Source organism: Scophthalmus maximus, chromosome 10, assembly GCF_022379125.1.
Source record: "Scophthalmus maximus strain ysfricsl-2021 chromosome 10, ASM2237912v1, whole genome shotgun sequence".
NCBI lineage: Eukaryota > Metazoa > Chordata > Actinopteri > Pleuronectiformes > Scophthalmidae > Scophthalmus > Scophthalmus maximus.
The window spans coordinates 2,063,042-2,080,256 of record NC_061524.1 but is presented as its reverse complement, the minus strand read 5'-3'; the positions used below and the strand labels follow the sequence as shown (position 1 = coordinate 2,080,256).

Genomic DNA, 17,215 nt, shown 5'->3' with positions numbered 1-17,215 from the left:
ACTCACAGAATTCCTGACGACAACTGAGTTTCTGGTTATACATAAATATTCTCAGATGTTTAAATTGAGCTCATTCTTTTGGTTGAAAAATTTATCTTGAAAGTGATGATATCATTTTAAGAAACTCACTGAAAAACATAACATAAAAATCTCAGAACTTTTATTGTAATGGAACCATAGCTACAAGACGAGTTTGTCAGTTTCAAGTTTGAATTATTTGATTATCAATATTCAGAACTGGCGATTATGAAATCAGAGGACCGACGCGCACAAATCAAGAAAAACTTGAAATTAACAGGTTGAAAAAACATTGTGTTCATTGTGTCAGACAAAGTTCAGGATCTGAAATAAGAACTTTATCTTGTGATATTGTGGCCACACCCACCTGTGATGTCACGGTGTACCGACACACCTGGAGTAGGAGTCTACATCTGGACAGATTCATTTATTTATGTTCACCGCTGCTCTGACGTCGCTCATCAAATTATTTCCTCTTTAAATTATTTACAGTTGCTTTTAATCTCTTGGTGTATGAAACAAAAGATTTCAGATTTGTCGCGTTGCAACATTTGATTATTTGTGGCGTTAATGTTTGGTGCCAACAGATGACGACTGACTGTCAAGAACAAATATGAGTCACACTGTGAATCAGAACAGGAGATGTAATGTGAAATTTCCAGTTTCCAGTCAATTTTCAAGTTTAAATACATGAAATAAAATAAAAACCTCAAATAAAAAGAGCAGCTCATCAGACAGAAGGTTGAATTAAAAATATCCAGTTGGTTTTGTAATGATTCGATTCTGTCAAAGTAAAAACTCTGCAGCTGATTGATCTTGGATTTATCTTTTAATGAAATTTTTTTTAAATGATACTTTCCCTCTGTTGCTGCCGGTGTGTGTTCTTCTTTTCTTCCTGCCCCCCCCCCCCCCCCCCCCCCCCCCCCCCAGAGGCCCCCGGGGCCCTGCATCCCCCCCTCCACAGGAAAGGCCCCAGACTGCCGCCACATACCTCCTCAGATTCTTCCCCTCGCTCCGATGGCGGAGGCCCCTCGCCGCTCCCGCTCCCACTCCCACCGCAGGGCCTCGGAAATACCTGAGGTCCCGGGCGGTGGTCTCCACCTCGTCTCCACCTCGTCTCCACCTCGTCTCCACCTCGTCTCCACCTTGTCTCCTCTGCTGCATCCTCACACCCCTGGAGTCACAAAGTGCTTCCTGCCGCCTTCTCCTCACCACTCGTCCTCGACCTCAGTGGAAACTCGTCATGAGGTCAAGGACAAGGTATGAAGGAATCTGAACATCTCTGATCATGGCTGCCGATCAAATACTTCTGGAGCATTTCAAGATTTAGGAAACTTCCTAAGACGATTGGACAATTGGACCGCAGCCCAGAACAAACTGGTTTCTTCTGCTCCAGGTCCGGACCCAGAACCAGTGGCAACAGAAGGAGCAGCGTCCATATTTGTAGTTTCCAGCCGAGAGGGAAGAAGAAAAGAAAGACGATTCTCTCTGTGCAGCTTCCTTTAAAATAAATATTACACTTATTCCTTTTTCTGTCAAAAATCAAAAACACACATCTGCGGCTGTTTTTTATAAACAAAGATTAAGCTAGAAAACATTATAATCATTTTATTAATATGAGCAGATATTTAATTATTAATCTTCGAGAACATGATTAGAAACTTTCCCATTTAAACTTACTTAGTCATTAGTTTATTTTGCATATTTATGCTTTTAAAGATTTTTTTTTCCTCCTGAAGATGTTTTAAATGAAAATGAAAATTAAAAACCTGATGAGTCCGTGCAGTGATAAACCTGATCGTCAGTCGCCACCTGGTGGTGGAAACTGGACATGACACGCGTCACCAGATCAGCTCTACTATAATTTGATATTTCATCTCAGGTGAATTATTGTAGATGAAACTTGACAGTATTTAAACACAGACGTCAACATTTCATGTTAATATCAAAAAATATGACGAATGATATAATATTAATTTTGAATGCATACTTTAAATTTTGATTCCTTAATATATCGGGTTACAGTTTCTTCTGTTCGTAACATTTTGTCGTATTGTGTCATACTGGTACTTCATGTATATATCAACACATTAAACTTAATAAATAGTTATTATAATTATTTTACTTTTCTATAACTTTTTCTTAACATTCTCTTTAATTTCTATAATTTTATGACTTAAGTTTTATTGGCTGCCTTTTTTTAAAAAAGTGCTGAAAAAGATGCTTATTTCATTAATATTTTAAAATAACCTTCATATATTCTTAAATACATCTTCCACAACTTCTGATGATTCTCCTGCACATTTTATTTTATATAGGAAATTAAAAACGCAAAGTAAATTTTCAAAAATAAAAAAATAAGTTATATATTATTCTGTTTTGGATGCAAACGATAATTAATAATTCTATAATACAATAATTGTTCGTATTTTGTGTATTTATTAATTCATTCATTAATTTTTCTATTTTGTTTTTGAGATTAATAATAATGATAATAAACTGTCTGGTGAGAATGTGATGTTAATTTTTTGGTTCTTTAATCATGTTACAGTTTGTGAGGTCTAAGTGTTTTAAATTCATTTTTCAGATCGTCGACAGAACCAGCGAGCGGATGTGTGTTTTCTGCTGATGAATATGAAATGATATCAATCACGTTTCAACTGCTCAGTGAACAAAATAATTTCCTGGGGTTACTAAATTTCATTATAATTCTGTGACCTTTCAGATTCTTTTTAAGAGTTTGACCTCTGGTTGAATTCTAAATTCAAAGAAGAGATAAATATTCAGTTTGCTGAGATATTTATTTACACATTGAACTAGTGGCCATTATATGAAAAGAAAAAAAAAACATCTTTACAGATCATTTACATTACCAGTTAAGGCTTCATGAAAAAACATGTACATGTAAATTTGACGAGACAAAAAACAAAAAAAACTATAACATAAAACAAACAAAGAGCTTAATGAATTTACATGAAAATATAAAACACAAATGAAAGCGTCGATAAAAACTTAAATAAAACGAACGTGTGGAACAAGAATCTCACATTAATCTCATCTTCATCAATAATCTGGAGCAGGTTTATGGATTCTTAACAGTCCACGTCTCTTCGGTCAAAACCATATTGCACATATTTTATTTTTGCAGACGTCTTCTACCTTCAACACGTCAACTCTTTAGATTCACGTCGTCTCACAGCTCACGTTTTATTTCATTTAATATTAATATTAAATTCATAACGAGCTCAGTTTGGGTTGTTTTTTTCCTATAAAAGAATTTCTCAAGTCTGATGTGGAATGTGTCAGTTTGATCCAGAGTTGGTCTGAACATCTGGAAATCATCCAGAGGAAAATTAATACTGAAGGAAAAAAACAATAATCTACAGAATAAATGTGAAATATTCCTGAAACCAAATAAAACCTGAAGAACTGTGAATCTTAAAACTTTAGAGTTTTCATTTTGGAAATCAAACGTCATCAGTTCATATTTAAAATTTACATTCACTTTCAAAATGCTGCAAAAAATGTCTCGGACACGAAGACTGATGATGATTTTGTGTCAGTCGATATTATAATTTATTCATTTAAACATCGTCAATGATTCATAATACACTTTATGGTTGAATTGTGAAATATCAAACTTCAAATGTCAAAAGTGTTTCTTGAAAATCATTGATAATTTTTTTTAATATAAATATAATCTGCCGATAAATCGACTCGAAAAAATCGAATATTTTTTTAAGGATCTGAAAACGAACTGTCGACATTTTACAACGAGAAGTTTAATAACGAGAAGAAGTGTTTGACTTTAAAACTCACAGACGTGTTGAAAATAAAGATTATGAATAATAATAATAATAATAATAATAATACGCCTCCTCGTCGTGCCTTTTTTTTGTTCAGGCACCAGATTAAAGTTTGATTCACAGATACTAACGAGGAAACTGTTGAGATTTATGTTAATGAGGAATGATTTTAATAACAGAAAACAAAGTGCTTGTGTGTGTGTGTGTGTGTGTGAGACCGTTCAGTCAAATTAATTTAGTGTTTAACGTCGCCTAACGTTTTAATTATCTTAGAGTCAAGTGCTCCGTCAACGCGTCAGATGAAGTCTGATCACGTGACGTGTTCTACAATTCGACCCGCCGCCCTTGAGCACTGACGTCTGATTGGCCGACAGACGCCCGGTCAAAGTGGAGTGATTCGGTGTAAAAACAAGGAGCTTTTTAATCGGAGTATTAATACACAATATTACGTGTGTGATCTTCTGTCAGTTCATCGAAGGAGAAGCTGCTGATGTCAGATTATAATCCAGATTAAAGAGACTGACGATTCGATCATGAACTCGGCCGACGACGGTTTGATTTCAGTCAATGGAATATTAACAAATAATCTCCAGCTATTTTAACAATCAATTCCTTTTCAAGTAGAATGTTTGAACCGTCGCAGCTTCTCAAATACTTAATATAATAATAATAATTCTGATCACTATCGATCAATCTGCTGATTGTTGTTGTTTCCTCGATCAATAAAATGTCTTCGTGGTTCTGATTTTATCTAAACTACTTTTTAAAATCTTCATTTAAAAAGATATGAAACAGAAAAGCAGAAAATCCAGATTTTGTTTTCCAACTTTTTTGGTTTAGATCGATTATCAAAATTGTTTTAAATTATTACTTTTTTCTGGGAAATAGCTCAACGTCGATCAGATTGATCGATGAGGACGAGCCGGCGCCGCGTCTCGATAACTGAGAAAATGGAATCATGAGATTTGGTCTTTTTCGCCAGAAAATTTACTCGATTTTGAGAAAACGACAGAGGAAAGTTGAGAAGAAAACAAAAACATGAATCTCATCTTTAACGTTTTAGCGTCGTCACTGTGGATGATCTTTCCGTCTGATTTTAGATTTGAGATCATTTAGAAATTTACCGTGAGAGAACATTCAGCTCGTAGTCGTCGTGTTATTTAATGCTCACGATGAGAAATTCTAAGCCGTGTAAAAATTCTTTTGTCGTCTCGGGGGTCTGAATTGTTTTAGATTTCCGACCAATGAGAGTTTTTAAAAAGTTTCACTAATATTCTGGTTCGAGTTTTTAAAAAGCAGCAGATGAATCAGAACAGTGTGAAAACAAAAACCACGAGGACGAACGGACGTTAGTCATCGAACCACAGAAGAAAAACTTATTAGCACCGAACATTAAGAGCTGGAATATTCCACAGGAGTCGACGTCCCGGAACACGGAGGGGGGACAGAATGACCACGGACCAATCACGGGGCCAGGACTGAGTTTGCCCCGCCCCCTTCTGGCCCGGCAGCTGAATTCTGAGTGAAACAACAAAGTCGTTTCTCCAGAACACGACCGAACGGCTGCAGATTTTTCTTCCGTCGCCGGGAGGGACGCTCAGGCCCCGCCTCCTCTCGGCCCGGCCCACCCCTCTCAGCTCCGCCCACCAGCCTCTGACATCATCAGCATCCACCTCGCGTTTGCTTCAAGCTTCATAGCGAAGTTGCTGGAGTGAAGAGTTTTTTTCGCTTCCGGCTACGCAGCTTCAAGCCGCCCCGCCCTCGCACGTCAGAGCTCGCTTTCAGCGCCGGCAAAAACCCGACGCCCCTCGCAGCGGCAAAACGTTTGGCGTTAAGCGTCGAGGGCGACGTGTTAACTCCTCAGCGCCGGGCTGCTGTTTTTTTCCGCGTCTTTGATTCCTCCTTCCTTCGTCAGAGCAGAAAACACCTGAAACAGAAACGAGTCTTTAACAGACAATATCACAATCTGCAACTTTAATTTTACAGAATAAACGAGGTAGAAAAAGATTTTCTTTAACATTTATTTTCTTAATTGAACTCCTATGTGGTTGTATAATAAATAGATATTACAATGTTGATGGTTAAACTTTAATCTCGAAGTGAAAAAATTAAATCGTCGGACGGATTTTTGTCCGCCGAAGTCCCGTAGCTGCTGACCTGAGCCCAGCGGCCGCTCCTGCTCGTCATGTGCGTGTTGGCCATGGCGGCAAAGAGCGTGTGCGCCTGCAGGTCGTCCGGCAGCCGCGTGAGGAACTGGGCGATGTGGATGAAGTCCATCTGCAGCAGGACGTCCTCGAACAGACGCAGGACGCCCAGGCCCGTCCGGAACAGGCTCTCCTCGCCGTCCCGACAGAACACGTCCCACACACGGCACGCCACGTCCAGGGGGAGGGACTTGCTGTACAGAGTGAAGATCCTGGACAGACGGACAGAGGCCTCACTCATTTGTGTTTCTGACTTCTCGTGTTTCGCTGCGTCGACACTTCTATAGTTGCTACGTTGTGACGTAACGTTACGACCTTTTTTTCTCTAAGTTTTTGAGATATGATTAATAGAAATTCTCTGCTCGTTTCTGCATCCTGGACTGGACACGAATGATCTTTGTCTTTGTAGTTCACAAACGACAAATGTTAAAATTCAGCTCATTTTGACAATAAAAGACTGATGATTCTATTGACAGCGTGTCAATTATTATTATTCATATTGTCTTTATAGTTTTATTTCAACATAATTTGACTTGATTCATAAATCCTGAAACGTTTTAATCCTGGTTTCACCACATGAAGATGATCACTGTCATCACGGCGATGACATCATGCGTTCACTGTGACGACTCACCAGTCGATCAGGTAGAGGTCAGGGGTCAGGCTGTTGCTCTGGAAGTGGCTGAAGAGACGAGGAAGATTCTCCTCGAAGAAGACCTCGAACGCTGCAAAGTACTTCAACATCTGACGCAGAGAAGAAGAAGAAGAGTGACAAGAGAGAAATGTGACAAACGGATGAGAAGAAAAAATAACAAGGACACGTGACGCGTGGTGTGAACAACGGCGGCGGGCGTGTGCGCACCAGCTCGTGGTCGACCCTGAAGAACGCCATCTGACACGGTTTGTTAAGCAGGTTGGCGAAGGTGATGAAGGCCTCGGCCTCCTCCAGGTTGAGGATCAGCACGGCGGCGATGAACGACATCCCCTGAACCTGAAAGAGCACGAACACACAAGGATCAGACTGCGTGTGTGTGTATTTGTGTGTTAAGGCAAAGAAAATATTTAACTTCTTTCAGATCCTGATCGATGGAAGATTGAAAAAAAAAACTAAAATCATACTTACATAACCAATGTCCGGCCTGTAACAGGTGTACGCTCCCAGAACACTGTGGAGGAGGTCGTGGTACGGACCGCCCTGCGAGAGGGGGAGGAGGAGAGGAGGGAGAGAGGGAAGAGGAGGAGGAGGAGAGGGAGAGAGGGAAGAAGAGAGGAGGAGAGAGAGAGGAGGGAGAGAGGAGGAGGAAGAGTAAACGCACAGGAAGTAGCCATAGCAACAGTGATGAGTTTTAAAACTTAACGTGGACGAATATTCGTATTGTGATTTAAATCAACAGACACAAACTGACAAATGTGTAAATCACATATCAGTTTGTTTTTATTTCTCCCATTGAAAAAAAAATCTAAAATATAATAAACAAGGCTTCATGTCACCACCGGATTACGAGGAGTTTCATGAAAACAAAATTCCGAATGATTTTTCAAAGTTCGGGCTGCGGAAAACTTAATGACGACCGACGGTCAGATGAAGTCGTTGTCACGTGAGCAGATCCGTTACCTTCTGGAAGATGAAGAGCGAGGGGAAGGTTCTGGAGATGTCCAGTTTGATGAGGTCCAGACTCGACTCCCTGTCGGCTAGCGACGCTCCGCCATCTGCCATAGACAAAACAACACGAGTCGTCAGAGAGTTGACTGATCTGCAGCAGCAGCAGCGGCGGCGGCGCGTGTCACGTCGCGTGGTGTCGTACCGCTCTCGCTGTCGTTGACCGAGCTCGTCTCGCTGTAACTCCGCCACTTCTCTTTGGCTCTGGACAGGAAGATCTCATACAGCTCTGCACGGGAGGGAGAGAGAGAGAGAGAGAGAGAGAGAGAGAGAGAGCAAGAGAGAGCAAGAGAGAGAGAGAGAGAGAGAGAGAGAGAGAGAGAGAGAGAGAGAGAAAGACGCATCACAACGGCCATTTTGGAAAAGGGGAAGAGAGGAAACAGACAAGGGTTGTTTTCTGTTTCCCCGCTCGGCGTTTGGCTCCCGGACTCAAGACAGGATCATAAATCTTCATAGACGTATCATTTGTCGGGACTATTTTCACTGGCCGATGAATCCACGTCGGGTCAGTTTGTACCTGGCGTGATGTTGAGCTCGTTGCCGATGGCGAGGCTCCACACTCGACCTCTGACACTGGGAGGAAGTCCCTGCCACCACAGCTCCCTCACCCGCCGCGTTCCCTTCCTACACACACATACAACAATTAAGAACACACTAACACACTAACACACACACACACACACACACACACACACACACACACACACACACACACACACACACACACACACACACACACACACACACACACACACACACACACACACACACACACACACACACACACACACACACACACACACACACAGGGAGAGAGAGGTGCGTGTACGTACATGGTGTCCCAGTGCGGCAGGATCTCGTTATTCCAGACGACCATGGCGTTGGAGATACTGTCCTCTTGTCGGTGTCGCTCCTTCATCTGACGCTTCTTCCTCTGAGCGTCCTTCAACTCTGAGGGACCAGAGAGAGAGAGAGACGCTGGTCTTACCGTTTCTGTGAGGACCAGCTTCTATGTGAGTGTGTGTGTGTGTGTGTGTGTGTGTGTGTGTGTGTGTGTGTGTGTGTGTGTGTGTGTGTGTGTACCTCTCCTCTTGGCTCCTGCCACCATCTCGTCATACTCCTGTTTGTGTCTCTGAGTTTCCTCTTCAGATTTGGCGGGAAGGTTCCTGTAGGAGAGACAGACAGAATGAGACAGTGTGTGTGTGTCTGCTTGTGCGTGTGTGTGAGTGCGTGCGTGTGTGTGTGACTCACGACGGGCGGTCCTCCAGGATGAGAGCGGTGGTGGACAGTGGCTCAAACTCCAGGTTCTTCCTCCTCCCTGCAGCCAGGGGGCGCTGGGGACACGAGGAAACGCCGCAGTCGTCCAGCTGCTCCTCCTGTGGACACAGAGCAGAGACCACACAGGCTGTTACCGTGGTGATGAAACATACAAAAACATGATCTTCGCCTGAATGTCTAAATTTCCAGAGCTTTCCAAAATATGAACGTCGATGTGGACCAAGATCTCAGGAAAATGGAAAATTAAACGTCAACAATTCCACGACAACTGGACAAACTGCTCTGTGTCTGTGTGTGTGTGTGTGTGTGTGTGTGTGTGTGTGTGTGTGTGTGTGTGTGTGTGTCTGTGTCTACTCACACATGCAAACCTGAGTGTGAACATTTACATGGAGCCCCTCAATGCCTCTTAATGAATGTTGAGACTGTGTGTGTTTGGTTGTGTGTGTGTGTGTGTGTAGGTCTAACGGTCGAAGCACTGCAGAGTGTGTGTGTGTGTGTGTGTGTGTGTGTGTGTGTGTGTGTGTGTGTGTGTGTGTGTGTGTGTGTGTGTGTGTGTAGGTCTAACAGTCGAAGCACTGCAGAGTGTGTGTGTATGTTTGCGTGTGTGTAGGTCTAACGGTCGAAGCACTGCAGAGTGTGTGTGTGTGTCTGTGTGTGTGTCTGTGTGTGTGTGTGTGTATGTGTGCGTGTGTGTATGTGTGCGTGTGTGTAGGTCTAACGGTCGAAGCACTGCAGTGTGTGTGTGTGTGTATGCGTGTGTTGCAGCTGTGGGTCGAACCAGACAACGAGCCTTTGATGAGCAGAGTTGTTGGAGTTGACCACCAGGGAGCGACAGACACCAGCTTCACTGTGAAGTCACAGTCATATGATTCACATCATGTGACTTCAGAGCAAACTGCAGCAGCAGAGCTGCTAGTGTGTCACTGACGTTCACTCAGGATGAGATGAGGTCGTCTTTAAAAATAACACAATTATTACACAGTTCAAGACTAAAACAAGACTAATTACATGTATAAAAGAATTTGTACATGTAATTAAACTGCTGCTCTTTAGAATCATAACGGAACAATCTAAACAGTTTTTAAAGCCTGATGGTGAACGTGTCTCTGAGCACAGACGTGTCGACGTGTCATAGTCTCGGCCGATCGACACTTTTCTCTGACACGTTACCGTACGGCATCTGAATCCAGATTTCTGGGAGCGTCCGTTTATGCAACCGTTGCTCAAGATCAACTCCAGTTCATCACAGGTCGATCAAATTCAAACGACCCTGCAAAACATTTATTTTGAAGGAACAAAATTCAGCTCATAAGACGTTCGACTACTCAAAATCTTCCTCCTCCTCTTTCTCCTCCTCCTCCTCAGTTTTGTGTCCGACGTGTCAACCAGCTGAAGCCAAACCACATCTGGTCGACTCCTTTTCCCCCCGATGAGTCATCTGACTCTGGCTGCCGTCATGCGAGCAGAGCGAGCGCGGAGGTCAGAGGGCGGCGGGCTGTCAGGGTGTTAGCAAATGGCAGATCTGAAGGTCGGAGGTCACACCGACTGAAGGACGTGAGAGATTTGGCCCTTTTGTCTGACGCCCTTCAGCGACCCACCGATCGACTGACGTGAAAATCAAACGTTGCCTAATTAGATTCAACCACACAGAAGGAGTGTGTGTGTGTGTGTGTGTGTGTGTGTGTGTGTGTGTGTGTGTGCAGGATACCACCTGCTCTAGATGGCAGGAGAGTGTGAGCTGTTAGAGTGTGTGTGTGTAATCATCCTCCCCAGCTGCAATCAGTGTGGGGAAGTTGCCTAGCGACCACACACACACACACACACACACACACACACACACACACACACACACACACACACACACACACACACACACACACACACACACACACACACACACACACACACACACACACACACACACACACACACACACACACACACACACACAGTAAATCCATTTTACAGCCTCCATGTTGGATGTAAAACATCGTCCCCTCGGTCGAACCAATCACACGCCTCCACAGGCTCGATGAAGTGCTGCTGCTGCACTTCCACGAGTTGTGGTCTAGCTTTAATTTCACACAGAAATGAAAAATGCAGCCTCTGGATTTGACATTCAAACTGTTTACAAAAACGGAAATACCACAAATGCTCCACACGTGCTGAGACGTGGTTTACTCTGCAGCGATCGTTCACTCCATTCATCTGTTTCTCTGAGCTCAACGCTTCAGACTGTCTCGCGTTTAGTCTGAAACCAGAGAGGATTCAAACTTTTAACTCATCAGTTTTACGTGAATGTTGAATAATGACACACCAGGTGCGTTTGGACGGGTTCCCTTTGAGCCAACCAGGTGCAGAACAGAGGAAGTGAGCAGATCCAACAGAAAGAGGACGACAGGACTTCTGTTTTCCCTGCTATCGAACGGTGGAAACTCTACGCGGAGCCCCGTTGTCAGAGGAGGTCCTCAGTGAGTAACAGAACCTGAGTTCAGGGTTTCTGGTCCCAACGGTTGATTCTGGTTTTGGACGGCGACCGGGATGTGATCCAGTCCTTGTGAGATGCGGCGCCTGACCGAAACACCTCAAACATTTCATCGACCCCGACGGGTTTACAACCCGACCATACGCACACGACGGGGAAGCGAGTCGAGGTGTGAATCAGAGCTGTGGTGAGTCAGTCGGGATCAGACCGATGTGGATGTGTGTGTGTTCACAGAACCGACCTCCTCAGTGGACAGCGTGGAGTCGGGCTCTGTCGTTGGATCAGCCTCTCTGGCCGCAGTCTTGCCGAAAAGTCGCCACCCTGTTGCATTGTGGGCCGGCGCCTTGGGCTCTTTGGGTTTCCTAGAAAAAAGGCTCCTGAGAGAGAGAGAGACGAGGAGAAAGAGTCAGGATCAGTGTTTGTGACGATGAACCTCGGAAACGGGAAGTAAAAAAAAAAGCAGAAGAGTCGGAGAAAGTGTAGAAGTGTTTATAAAGATGTGTCAGCAGGATGAAAAGGATGGAACAGGGACCTGTCTGTCTGCCTGTCTGTCTGATGGAACATGGAGCAAGAGAGAATCCATGAAAGAATCAGGACAAAGGGGGAGGGGCCAGGAATGTTTGATCTCTTTTTTTAACATGTTCACTGATTCACCGTTTCCACGTTCGAGGACAAACAGATGAACAGTTTGTGTCAAACAGACGTTTTCCTTTGTGAAAGTTAAGGTTGCTGATGTCAAATAAAATATTTCAGTTCCTCAAACAAACGCAGAGAGAAAAGCCTCTATGACGTTGAACGTGGTCAATTTCATCCTCATCATCATTCTGACCACAATCCTGCAGCTGCAGCAGGTTTGGAAGCGTCGATGATGAAGGGAGAGAAAAAAAATAAAGTTGCTAGGTCGACAGTTTCACATTCGTTTTGCCGGACGAGTCGGGGAGAAAGAGGGAAGGAGGGAGAGGAACTGAGAGGGAGAACAAGAGCAAACACACACGCTTTATGTCAGGGAAATAGGGAAACTCAGGAAGTCCATGATTATGTATCCAAATATTCACTTTATAAATCAGTATCAAATCCTCATAATTGAGAAGCTCTAAAGGGGCAGTTAGTGATTTTGGAAAAGGTTAGTTTGTTGTTGATTTTTTTTCACTGCAGTGGTCAGGACTCAAACCCACGGCCTCGGGTACGTGAGACCTGAGACAAACAGAGAGGAAATCTGGCCCCGTGGCTCGGGGCCGCTCGGCTCTATTTGCAGTAAGAGGTTCACTTCCTCATACAGGAATGTTGTCTGGGTGCAGCTCCGCTCACATCTCCGTTTTACGAGCTGCAGCTCCGTGAGCTCGCGTCGGCCTGATCCGGGATCAGTGAGCGTCTCGTCGTTACTTTGATATTTCGGTGTGACGTGTTTGCTGTTTCTTAGTTTGTAGTGCGGGACCACTTAAAAGACGTGGAGTCAGATCGGTACGTCGATGGTTTCAACCAAAAACAAAACAAAGTAAAAAAGTAAAAGGGTGTTTTTAATTAATTTTAATTAATTAAAATAACTCTGCATCAACAAGCAGGTTCAGGGTTTTTTCTCTCCTTAATTTATTTTCTTTCATTTGTCTAAAAGATGCTTCTTTATGTTGGGAAAGGAATTATAAAAATCTTGTGGATCATGTTCACGGTGTCAAACGTCAAAACGCTTCTTCCTGTTTGACAGATTGAAGAATATTTAAATGTGTTCAAACCTCTCTGGACTAACACAGGAGCCGAAATCCCGGCCGGCGGACGTTCGCTCGCTCGCAGCGTCTCGGCGGCAGCTGTGCAGAGGTTAAACGGCGAGATGATGAGCGGGCATGACGGACGCCCTGAGGACGTCGACGCTCGCTCGCTCGCTCAGCTGTGCTGTATCACGTACTGCTCAGATACCGAGCTGGAGCATGAGCAACATGTGAGCTGTTACGCGGCTGCAGGCCTCAAGAGACTGGAGCTGCGGGCGTCTCCGAACAGACGAGTGTGTGTCGAGCGGCTCCGTCGTGAGCATCCTCTTACATCTGCCTGCAACAAGAGGAACTGACATTTAACCCCAAAGCGTCTCGGCCCGTCTCTGACAGACGCTTTCACGCCGACCCGGTTGCATCTAACACTCAAACGCGTATTAGTCTGGGACCTCTCGGTTCATTTCCGAGTTGACAGAAAGGGGGGTAACCGACGGACGCAGACCTACAACCTGTGAGAGCAACGAGTCATGTGACGTCTGTTGAGCGACAGACCGAGGAGAGAGGAGATGTCTGTGATGATGATTCCACAACATCTGTGAACCAGTGTTTTGTTTGTTATGTGAGAATATCAGGCACTTTTAAGTCAAATGCTCGTTCGACGGCGGCAGCCATCTTGGTTGTTTACAAAAATGGCGTCTCTCTGACAATCGGTTGCGATCGGACCGGCGGGTTTTCTGCCGGAGGGAAATCACTTCCCAGCGGAGGAGATCAGGACGGAATCTGGCAGAGCAAATGAGATGAGCGCGCAGAATTCATACGGGGGAACCAGGGTCGGTTTGAGTTACGAATCTAATCTGGGGGGTTTTGTTTGCCGGCAGGATTATGCAGAAAGCATTGAAACACTTTTCCAGAAAACAGGTTGGAGGGATGAGGACCTGCGTCTGGGAAGAACCTGTTACATTTTGATGCGGATCCAGGATTTTTCTTACTTTCTTTATCTATACCTGAATAAATCCTTTAGGTCAGCAGAGCACTTCCTCTCTTCTTTAATGTTCCTACTGTAAGAACTAAGACGATCACGTGTTGGACTGTTGGGCCGAGTCATATTCTGTCAATGTTTTCATCTGTTGTAGAGATTCAATCGAGATGATTCACAGCAGCCATTGGGCTGGAGGGTGGACTGGCCAGGGGTCTTCACACTTCTTTGTGGTGAAATATGAAGTTGTAAATGTGAATCTGTAGTGTCTGGACTTTGTGTGACAGGTGTTGATTTATCTGGTCATAATTTATGGATTCTTGATGCTCATCAGATGATACAGGTGATGGATGGTACTCTACACTAAGCTCAGGGGCTGGAGGAGGAGGAAGAGAAGGAGGAAGATGAGGAAGATGAGGAGGTGGAGAGGGAGGAGGAGGAAGAGAGGGAGGACGATGAGGAAGAGGAGAAGGGGGAGGAGGTGGAGAAAGAGGAGGATGAGGTGGAGAAGGAGAATGGGGGGGTCTTCATATTACCTGGTGAAGAGAAGAAGGGAGGGAGGAAGATGAGGAAGAGGAGAAGGAGGAGGAGGTGGAGAAGGAGTTCGAGGAAGATGAGCAAGAGGAGAAGGAAGATGATGAAGAGGAGAAGGAAGAGAAGGAGGAGGGGGAAGATGAGGAAGAGGAGAAGGAAGAGAAGGAGGAAGATGAGGAAGAGGAGAAGCAAGTGGAGGATGAGGAAGAGGATGAAGAGAAGGAGGAAGAGGATGAGGATGAGGGTGAGAAGGAGTATGGGGGGGTGTCTTCATATTACCTGGTGAAGAGAGGAAGATGAGAAGGAAGAGGATGAAGAGGAGAAAGAGGAGGGGGAAGAAGAGAAGGAGGAAGAGGATGAGGATGAGGTTGAGAAGGAGTATGGGGGGGTGTCTTCATATTACCTGGTGAAGAGAGGAAGATGAGAAGGAAGATGAGGAAGAGGAAGAAGAGAAGGAGGAAGAGGATGAGAAGGAGTATGGGGGGGTGTCTTCATATTACCTGGTGAAGAGAGGAAGATGAGAAGGAAGATGAGGAAGAGGAAGAAGAGAAGGAGGAAGAGGATGAGGATGAGGGTGAGAAGGAGTATGGGGGGGTGTCTTCATATTACCTGGTGAAGAAGTCCGCGATGCCGAACCTCTTTGGCATCAGCTTGAGGTCCGACCCGTCCGTCGGCTCGCTCAGGTCCGGGAGTTTGTCCGGGGCGCTCTGCCGGCGACCGGCCGCCTCCAGCCCGGCGCGGCGGTCCTCTCCGTACCCATCGTCCCCGAAGTAAAAGCCCCCGTCCTCCTCGGGGGACAGCGGCGTGGCGTCGCAGCTGAGGGACACCGGGAGGCCGCCGGGGTTAGTCCTCAGAGACAGGGGCCTGGCGGGCAGACTGCGGTCCCCGAAGTCCCCCTCGTCCCCCTCTGACAGCGGACTGTGGTCCGGGTCGGGGCTGGGGGGCGGCAGGGGGGAGGGGGCTCGGGGGGGCGGGAGGGGGGAGGGGGCTCTGGCGGACGGAGGGAGCTCAGCCGCGGCCGGCGCATCCTTCCCCGGCCACTCAGAGACGACTGTCCCGCTGCAGTCCCCTCGGCTCGGCGGACGCTCCCCCGACCCGTCCCCGTTCTCTCGCCCCGGTCCCGGGACCGACCGAACGTCGTCGTCCTCGGCGGACCAGTCCGAATCGGAACCGTCGCGTGTTGCTCCGGCGGCACCGACGATGTGTAACCCGCCGTTGGACACTTTGACCTCCTCACAGTCCGCGTCGCACGGGCCGGAGGACGCTCCCGTCGGCTCACAATCGGCCAGACCCGCCCCGGGCTCTTGGCCGTCGACAGCCCCGTTGGGCATGATGTCGACCGCCGCGGTGCAGGCGCAGTTCCTCCGCTGCTGCCTCCCGGCGCATGGCCGCCGCTCGGGGGGGAGAGAGGTCCTCATACAGCCGCCGCCCGTCGCCTCTTCCCCCGCGGCTACACCCGGGCCGTGCCCCGCGCTTCCCCCCGCAGTGGACGGCAGCATCTGCGGGCCCGTCGTGTCTGCTGAAACCCGAGTCCCGAGCGCAGCTGGACAGGAAGCGGCTGTGGTCGCTGCCGGGCCGAGGCTCCCTCCTCCTCCTCCTCCTCCTCCTCCTCCTCCTTCCAGCGCGACCGTCGTCGGCTCCTCGGGACCGAGTGACTCGGTGAATCCGTTCAGGCCGCTGTGGTCGCGGACAACAACCCCCGGAGCCACGCACCTGTCGGCCGGCGGGGCCGGGGGGCTCTTCTCCGGCGCAGACACCAAGTCCAACATTACCTCCGTGCCGTGCGGGGGCGGCTGCACCGAGGCGTCTCTGTTTACATCCGTCCCGTTACCGGTCACGTAAAAATGTCCCTTCCCGGCTTCCTGAGCCCCGCGGACACCGGCTAGCAGCGCTATGCTGCGGACTTTGAGAGCGGTGTGACCCGCTTTACCTCCTCCTCCTCCTTCTTCTTCTTCTTCTTCTTCTTCTTCGTTGTCCTTTAAGTCGAAGGCGAGCGACACGCCTCCTCCGGTCTCCTTCTCCATGGCCGCTCAGTCCGACAGGCGAGCCTCGGCGGCGGGCGAAGGATACTGCGACGACTGCCCCGTCGGCGGAGCTCCGCAGCAGCAGCAGCAGCAGGTTTTGTTCTCGGAGGAAGGGGCTACCATTTTAGCCAGAGACACTTCGCCGTTACCTGACGCTCACCGGGCGTAACACGTTCATCCCCGCCGCCGGTGTTTTAAAAACGGATAACCGGATCTCGCGTGTGGAGTCAACGTCGTTGTCGCCGCCGGCCGGAAGATTGATTAAATCCCCGGACGTTCAGCGGCGGCGGCGGAATTCCAGCAACAGACCGGCGCCATCTTGAAAAATACCCCCAACAATGACGTTACCCCTCTCCCTCCCGTGTTGTGATTCGCCGAAAGGTTTACCCATCACGCCACCTGCTGGTCACTTCCTGTAACTGCAGCTCGGCTCGCTGACCCCGTTGACTTCATTGCAATCAACAAAGCGGAGAATTTTCAAAATAAAACAAAATAAGATTTTTGGGAAATTCTTTTTTTTCAGCTTT

General features: G+C 46.8%; 1 protein-coding gene across 2 annotated transcripts; it reads right to left on the bottom strand.

Moving 5' to 3' along the window:
* Positions 1-2,800: 2,800 nt before the first annotated feature.
* On the bottom strand, positions 2,801-17,152 carry LOC118283589 (TBC1 domain family member 12-like). Of its 2 annotated transcripts, XM_035605731.2 has the most exons (13): positions 15,274-17,152; positions 11,693-11,828; positions 8,940-9,064; positions 8,772-8,854; positions 8,522-8,639; positions 8,206-8,312; positions 7,834-7,917; positions 7,644-7,738; positions 7,152-7,223; positions 6,891-7,019; positions 6,663-6,772; positions 5,982-6,240; positions 2,801-5,751 (listed from the first exon to the last, which is right to left on the bottom strand). In XM_035605731.2, the coding sequence occupies exons 1-13, from the start codon at positions 16,686-16,688 to the stop codon at positions 5,677-5,679; spliced, it is 2,808 nt and encodes a 935-aa protein (XP_035461624.2). In that variant the 5' UTR covers positions 16,689-17,152; the 3' UTR covers positions 2,801-5,676. The 2 variants fall into 2 exon arrangements, with proteins under 2 accessions (XP_035461624.2, XP_035461625.1); XM_035605732.2 differs by lacking the exons at positions 11,693-11,828; positions 15,274-17,152 and adding an exon at positions 9,325-9,479.
* Between the last annotated feature and the right edge of the window lie 63 nt (positions 17,153-17,215).